Here is an 8,226-nt window from a genome sequence, read left to right as displayed (position 1 = left end):
GGCCAAAACAGGCCTTAGGAAATAAGGCATCAACAAATTTTCAAAATAGCAAGGGCGCGGCTAGTCCTGTATTGTATATCAGGACTTAGAAAAGTAGTAATTAACTCAGAACTTCCAGTGACATCAACTTGAACTTACTAAGTTTAGTTTTATTATTTGGTGTTAAATGACACACAACATTGATGAATAATCACAACAAAAGTAACAAATTCATTATGTTATTCAACAACATTCAACACGGAACATATACTAGTACTACATAAAATGCAAATTCAACACGGAACATATACTAGTACTACATAAAACAACTTCAATAATCAAAACAAATATCATATGTGCCACATATACGGCATTTTTTAAACAAAATATACCCACGAAGGATAATCATTAATTGGCTTCCTCCAATCCCCTAGCTGTTGTTATACCAAAATTGAGCTTGGAGATAGTTAATCACATTTTGCCCAACTTGGAATGCTTTAGTGAGAACTTGAGGATTGATGGGTGGATTTGAACCGAAAACGGCATTTGCAATAGTGATAACTCCAGGATTTTGGCTACTTAGTCCAGCAAATGCAACTGCATTGGTCTTCCCAACATTGAATTGGAAATGAATGAGGCCCTCTGGGAAGACAAATACGTCACCTGCCACCAATGTTTTGGTGAAGAGTGGGTTCTTCATGCCCGGGGGAGGATTTGACAGGACGAATCCCACATAGAGAGTGCCTTCTAAAAGAACTAAAACCTCAGTTGCTCGAGGATGTGTGTGAGGTGGGTTGAGGCCGTTTGGTGCAAAGTCGATACGAGCTAGTGAGATGCCGAGTGTGTTAAGTCCCGGTAGGTTGTTGACATTTACAGGTGTGACCTTTGATCCAAGTGGATTTGATGTGTTTCCGGGCATGTTTAAACCTCTAAAGAGGAAATCATTAGCTACAACTTGCTTCGGATTTTTGCATATTTTCCCATTCACGAACACTACAAAAAAGTTAAATATAGCAATTGTAATTAAACATACATTAGATTCCATGGATTAGAACTTTAATTAAATCAATGATGAGAATTGTTGAGTGGCAGCTCTGAGAATCGAGTCTAGCACCCTATTATCAAAACCTGACGCTATCTACTACGAAAGTATAAAGAAATAAAGTTGCGCATTCATTACTAGTTATATCTTTTGATGTAGTGGTAAGTGTTTGATCCTAACAGAAATATCTCGAAATATTTTTCAGCAATCATGATATATAATTTAGCAACTTACCGGCTGCCATAGAATCGTTAACTGCAACACAGAAGTCTTGCAAAGGGCTAGGATCGGATGCATGGGCAAATGAAGATGCTAAAGCCACCACAGCAATGGTGAAAACTATGAATCTTATAGCCATATCTAAGATATTTTGAGTGAGGGTATCACAATGGTAGAATAACTTTTGTGTTCTTGTTGACAACTTAGACAAATATGGACTACTATTTATAGCACAATTCTCATGAATATTTCCGCGCAACTAGTAGATTGGGGTTCTATGTTTTGGGATTTGTGTTAGTTCTTTAATATGGTTGGTAAACTGCAAGCCGTTTCTTAAGAATAAAATTAGAGAGTTCGTTAAGTTGGTGCCAATGATCTCTTCAAATGATCAATTAGAAGTTTCTTATTCAAAATTTTCATAATTTATCAGTACCCTATGATATTTTCAAAGAGCTGTTTAAGGTTAGAAATGGCAGTTGGATTAAATTTGTTTTCAATTAGTCCCAATCATTAGTTAGACCTAATCATTTTCTTCCTAATTATCCACATTGATTTAGTGGTTAATGTCTGACTTCTTGGGCAGTAATATTTTTGTTGTGCAGTAATAATTAATATTTTTGGGCTGCCATTTGATTTATTTTGTTGATTGGTTAAATTTTTTTTTTTTTTTAGTACTTTGTGAGTGGTGAAAGGTAGGATTGTGTGAGAGGGTATTCTCGATCACATTGGATTTCGTTCTCACCGGGCCGGTAATAGGAGTTGAGTAGTTTGTTTCTCGAACACGAGGTACTAGCTCTATTACGGGAAATCTACTCCAAGCAAAGAGTTTAGACTTTAGAGAGTGCAATAATTAAAGTAATAAGGGAAGAAATAGGATAACACAATAAAAGAAAAAATGGAGGGAATAGAAAGTTCAACTAGGATTAGGAACCTTGATTGAACGGGGAATAAGAGAGAGATTCAATTGATTTGATAAAGGATGCCATATTAATTAGGAGGAAATCTTTTTCAAGGTCATTTCACACCCGTAGAGTATTTAACGACATTCTCATGCCTCATAAATGGCTAAGGGACATTTTATCGAACACTTGGTTTCCTAGACATCCCATGCTTCCTTTTTCTCAAAGACCAAATATGATTGATCAACCCTCGAGCCTAGATTAGGTTGTCACTTCCTAATCGAGACTCAATCATGTTGATCAATAATAATATCATCACATCAAGACCACATGCAACACCAAAAATTCTAGTGTAGATCCCTATCACCCTCCTTTGGCCTCTACTCGCACATCATAAATGATAAAACAAGGAATTTAATAAGGAAAGCACAATCCAATCATAAGCACAAGATCACAAGACAAAATAATCAAAACACAAGAAAATTTTGCAAGAATTGTAAAGGAAGAAAGACTTATCTATTGTAAAGTGAAATTGACAAGTATTGAAAGCTAAAATTGTTTAAAATTCAAAAAGAAAATATGAGAATAAATTAAAAACTAGTCTAAGAAAAACCTAGAAAGTACTCCCCTAAAAATTCAAACTTTCCGCTTTTATATAGTTCCTGGATATACCTGCGTTATGAGGCTCATTACGTGCATAACTCGTCTCGTAACAATATGACTAAGATTCTGATGATGCCTACTGTAAGTATGTAATGCAGAATTCCAATGAATATATGCTATATTTAACTAGGGAATTAGGTAAGAAACAATTACTCCTGATAATATTCCTAATAGATATAATGTAAAAATATGAACGCACCAAATAAGTACACCAATCATTTAATAACGCAGTTCGGAGAACACTCCTACTTTGCGGGGCCACGCCCAAAATTTTCCACTAGATCAACCCGCTGGTTTTTACAAGTACAAGGTTCAACCGATTTACAAAACTAGGCCTACCACCTATTTTAACGCCAACCTTATACAATAACTCAGTAAGAAAATTTTAAATACAATTTGAGCTAATCTATCAATTACACAAATTGTATGCCAACCTGGATTTTGACACAAGGTGTACTAGTACTGCGTAGAGCTGCTTCTCCAAATTTAGTACTCGTTTCTAGTCCCGAACATTTGAAGTTTCTTTTGTGTAGTCAATGACTCTTGAATTGTTACTCCCTGAAACTTCGATTTGATCTCATTACAAGACTCCCTTTTATAGTGCTTGTAGACCCTTGTTTTTAGGAAGTCCATCCCATTATCAGGCATGTTGCATGGATGTGAGAAAGAGAATTAATCTTGATCACACATTTTTTTTGAAGACTAATTCATGCCAGCCTTTCTTTAAAATCTCTTCCACATTTTGTGCCACACTGCACACGTACACTTGATGTTTTCCTTTTGTCCAATTTCTTTTGTACCACACATCATATTCCTCATTTTACTCCACGTATTCATTTGCATTTGCCATTTCATTTTCTCAATTCTTTTTCTTTTGTACCACACATCATATTTTGCATTCATAATTCCCTTAGTATTTGCTTCTCAACATTGTTTAATTTTATATGCCAATACAATAACATATGCCAATTAATTTGTACCAACACATACTATGCAACTCATTACGAGTGTAACACTGCTCGTAGTGGCAAAATTGGATTTCTGATGCTCTATGTTACAAAGCCTATTACATGTGTAACTCCATTCGTAGTAGAAGAACTGACTTTCTAATGCTTCTCGCTATGACTGTTGTTACGAGCGTAATAAAGATCGTAATAGTAGGAATGGACTTCTGATAATGGTTGCTACGAGTATTGTTACGTGCGTAATCAAGCTCATAATAATAGGATTTTGCTTTCTTTCATTATTTTGCTCCATTTTATCCATTTTAGCCTTTTTTTTTTAAACCCCAATTTTCTACAAAATATAAACTTGCCTCAAAGTTAGTCCTTAATCAAATTTCATCACAATTCAAGGCATTTTAAACAGAATAACAACAAAACTAAACTCAAATAGCCACCAAGTGCCCCTAAAATATAGTTGAATTTGTCACTCATCATCACTTCACTCTTTTATTTTGGGCTCATACAATGTTAGATACGGAAATTATAAACTAATGCTTAGTGTTCATAAACACGGTCACAAAGCCAGCGCTAATCTCAGGATTTTATAACTCCTTTGTTACTCTCATCTGTCTACACTTAATAGAGAATGTAATATGAAGAAAATAATTTTCCTTAAACTTTTGAGAGTCACAGCTGGAAATATTCATTTTTCCGACCACCAAAAAGTGGTCGGAAAGGGCAATTTCCGGTCGGAAATACAGTTTCCGACCAACTTACCGACCACTTTATGGGTTCGGAAAAAAAGCCCTCGGTATTACCGACCACTAGTCAAGGTGGTCGGATTTACCGACTTCTCTTTTAGGACGTCGAAAACATAGATGGAAATCGTCGGATAAGGAAAACTATTTCCTACCACTGGTGGTCGGCAATTGGTCGGAATTACCGTCCGTCCACCGGTGGTCGGTAAGATTTCCTGAGAAAAATTAAAATTTGAATTACCGACCACCATGGTGGTCGGTAGTATTTACTAACAAAAATCTTACTGCATTTACGATTGTCAAATATCCTAAAAATCCTGTTATAATAATACAAATTTGAACACTACAATTTTAAATTCAACACCACAATATTAACAATTGAAGGGAATCAAACATTAGAATCATTTAAATCCAAACTGTAGCAGTTGCTTCACTATCAAAATTACAGCTATTGTTTGTAGCTATGTTTCACCATCCAAAACAAATTTTCAAATCATTCAAATAATATGCTATCTAATCTTGACTAGAGGGGGCTAGTGTATCATCATTGGAGCTATTTTTGTTTGGATCTTGATCAAGACTACCAAGATTTGCACTAAGGTGGGCAAGTGTTGCTTCCATTTTCTGAACGATATCACAGATCCTCCGATTTTCCTCATGCATATCTTGTTGCTGCTGTTGCATCACTTGATTTTGCTCCTCTAATTGCTTAATTCGAGCTTCGCAAGATGAATGTGAAGTTGATGACCCAATATTGGATTTCCTGTGTATCATAGCCTCGGGGAAGTAGTGTGCGGTATTCGACCCAAATCCTGCAACGTACCCCCCTTTCCTCACACCACCAGTGGCCTCCAACCACATTGCTGATTCTGCCACTTGAGGTTGTGTTTGCTTCAAGTTGGTCACAGTTTCCTGAAAAAATAAAACAAGAAATAGCTTCATAATAGATCCACAGACTACAAGCAATATACTATGCCCACCACTGCCAATTCAACCACATGCTAAATGACTACAGGCCTAAAAGTTTGAATGGTGGATGGCATTACTGAGAGATCAAAACAGTAAAAAACTTTACCCTAAAGCAGGGAACCAGTATACAAGGCTTACATTGCATTAAGGCCTGTATAAGTAGTTATCTGGAGGAAGGTGAAAACAGTAGGGGGAATAGAAAGGGTGCAAAGGTTTTCAACCATAGAAAATAATCATTCCTACAAATGCCCATCAGAGAGCCGACCTACAACAATGTTCCTCTAAAATACCCTTTTCGAATTCCTAAATCACCTGCTTGATATCATTGTCCCCTAAGAAGAATTAATACTCAACACATACATTCAACATCAGCAATTGCCAAATTTAAATTTACAATTTTACATAAGCCAATCACAATTGCAAACAATATTTGTAGATTTTATTCACCAGTGTTAGCTGCATATAAATAAATTCTTTAAAGCATCTAAGCATCTAAGTACAGGTGCTACCGAAATTTAAATTCTGTGTTTAAAGCATCTAAGCATATAAATAAATTTAAATTATGTGTTTAAAGCATCTAAGCATACTACATGAAACTTCAACACATTAAGCTGGGATTGAATTCTATGTTCAATAGATTTAGAAATTCGAGATAATCCAGCACCCACACTTGTAGACATTTTCATTCATCATTGTTATCATAAGCTTCATATTGACATGTATGTATTCTTATCATTCTCAAGCAATTACTAATTTACTATCACTATCAAGAATAAATTGAGAAATATTTGAAAAAGATTAAACAAAACATCATCACAAAACATTAAAGACTAACACATAAAAGCCACTCATTGATTATATCCAAAACCCATTCAAATTTCACGTAAGGCAAACATATAAAGGGATCTGAATGTGCATAGAATCACATTACATGAATTTTGAAGAGAGAGAGAGAGAGTAATCACTCATAACCAAATCTGCATCCAGTAAACACAGTAACTGCATTGCTTGCTGCTTTGCTCTTACTTATCTTCTTACATTTCCCGTTTTGAGTTTTAAGGTCTAAAATCAGGCAAACACTTGAGGAGGACCAAGGAAAGAATGCAAATGGATATAGTTCAGATTAACTTGTTCATGAATTCAGGCATAAGCATATTTCTGTTCACTAGAACAGATTTCAGCCAATGGGGCATAAAAAACTCTATCAAGCGATTTACAATGTTTGGTTTAGGAAAAGGCCAAACCTTTATCAAGGTCACTAAAATCCTCAAATATAACTATAGGGCTTTTGCCACCAAGCGCAAGTGTTACGGGCTGTAAATGAAAATAAAAAAAGAAAGAAAGAATCAATCTTGGCTGTAAATGAAAATAAAAAAAGAAAGAAAGAATCAATCTTACCTAAAAACTCAAAAATAAAAGTTACTATCAAAGAACACCAAAAGAGGTTAACATACCTTGACAAGCTGGGCTGCAGCAGTCATGATTTTAAGCCCTGTGGCATTACTGCCTGTAAATGCAATCTATGCATTATTGCAAAAAGATTAAAAGGATTAAGCCCCACAATCATGGTATAATAAAATGTCAAGTCAATGGAAACAATGATAAATATACACTAATGAAATGAGAAAATCCAAAAGCAGCAAACCTTGTCAACATGAGGATGAGACACCAAAGGAGCACCTGCTTCTTGTCCCAACCCTGTTAGAATGTTAAGGGCACCAGGAGGAAGGCCAACCTCTTTACACACTTCACCCAACTCCAAACATGTATTGAAATTGACAAATATGTTATTATAAGTTAAAAACCAAAATAGTATGACAACACTAGATAACAATAAAATTAAGAGGATATAGACTCACATTGAAGCTAGTTCAGATGGTTTATGTATTGCAGTACAACCAGCAGCCAGCGTAGTTGAAGAAGGTGTTGTCTTTGGGTTTGTCCATCATCTACAATCAAATACATGAGTACCTTTAAATTAGGACTCAACTGACCACAAATCATAGCAAAAAGTAAAAGGAAAAAAGTTTAAGGATGAAGAAGCAAGTAATTGATTGGGGATGATTAGCACTAGCACATAACCAAATGAACAAATGATTTTGGATGCACTGTTAAATAACTATAAAACATGTTACATATTAATTTGCAGACACTAAATAAACAACCATAGTATGTAAAACTGTGATTTTGTTCATTTTATTTCAGAAAGCAGATATTATCTCTGACACAATTCTCAGATCTCCCAACTTACTTGCATATGTTGAGGCATACTTGGATTTCAATTTGACAAGCAATCCAAAACTTAAAGTACATGTTCAAGTGGGGAGCAGCATCTCAGTGTTTGCAAATTCTCCCCCACTTTACATTGCACCATATAGGTGTATCAGGTAAAATTTTAAGTCAAGTTTCAATACTTCCACCTTTAAAATGCAATTCTTGCATATCAATAGAACAACTTCTCTTTTTTTTTTTTTTTTTAACAATACAATTATAACCAGAAACACATCAGCCAATTGGATTATTTAAAAAAAAAAAAAAAGCACAGACACACACTTTCAAGAAAAATAGCAGCTCTAAATCAACTAAATTTCTAGAACTCTAGTAGAAAAGATGATGTTTTCACAATTGAGCACAGCTAAATCAAACAATAATCTAAATTCAGCAGAAAAAACAGTTCAAAAATTAAAATTAAAATTAAAATTCTGAACTAACCTTGCGGTTAAATGCGGCAACACAAATACCCGTAGCGAGGC

General features: G+C 35.0%; 2 protein-coding genes across 2 annotated transcripts; both read right to left on the bottom strand.

Moving 5' to 3' along the window:
* Window positions 1-381: 381 nt before the first annotated feature.
* LOC116030669 (germin-like protein subfamily 1 member 18) lies at window positions 382-1,416 on the bottom strand. Its single transcript, XM_031272984.1, has 2 exons — window positions 1,256-1,416; window positions 382-972 (listed from the first exon to the last, which is right to left on the bottom strand). The coding sequence occupies exons 1-2, from the start codon at window positions 1,377-1,379 to the stop codon at window positions 410-412; spliced, it is 687 nt and encodes a 228-aa protein (XP_031128844.1). The 5' UTR covers window positions 1,380-1,416; the 3' UTR covers window positions 382-409.
* A 3,459-nt stretch (window positions 1,417-4,875) lies between these two features.
* On the bottom strand, window positions 4,876-7,418 carry LOC116030639. The gene is made up of 4 exons (XM_031272947.1): window positions 7,333-7,418; window positions 7,119-7,242; window positions 6,928-6,993; window positions 4,876-5,416 (listed from the first exon to the last, which is right to left on the bottom strand). The coding sequence occupies exons 3-4, from the start codon at window positions 6,952-6,954 to the stop codon at window positions 5,018-5,020; spliced, it is 426 nt and encodes a 141-aa protein (XP_031128807.1). The 5' UTR covers window positions 6,955-6,993; window positions 7,119-7,242; window positions 7,333-7,418; the 3' UTR covers window positions 4,876-5,017.
* Between the last annotated feature and the right edge of the window lie 808 nt (window positions 7,419-8,226).

Source organism: Ipomoea triloba, chromosome 9 (genome assembly GCF_003576645.1).
Source record: "Ipomoea triloba cultivar NCNSP0323 chromosome 9, ASM357664v1".
NCBI lineage: Eukaryota > Viridiplantae > Streptophyta > Magnoliopsida > Solanales > Convolvulaceae > Ipomoea > Ipomoea triloba.
Note: the sequence above shows the minus strand (reverse complement) of the source record. Positions and strands in the feature narration are given on the sequence as shown.

What these genes read in the sequence shown, in the direction of transcription:
- LOC116030639 (XM_031272947.1), bottom strand. Translation starts at nt 6,954, where the DNA reads ATGACTGCTGCAGCCCAGCTTGTCAAG. An exon ending in CTGCAGCCCAGCTTGTCAAG is followed by an intron (nt 5,417 to 6,927) that starts GTATGTTAACCT and finishes TTATTTTTTCAG; the next exon opens with GAAACTGTGACCAACTTGAA.
- LOC116030669 (XM_031272984.1), bottom strand. Translation starts at nt 1,379, where the DNA reads ATGGCTATAAGATTCATAGTTTTCACCATTGCTGTGGTGGCTTTAGCA. An exon ending in TAACGATTCTATGGCAGCCG is followed by an intron (nt 973 to 1,255) that starts GTAAGTTGCTAA and finishes ACTTTTTTGTAG; the next exon opens with TGTTCGTGAATGGGAAAATA.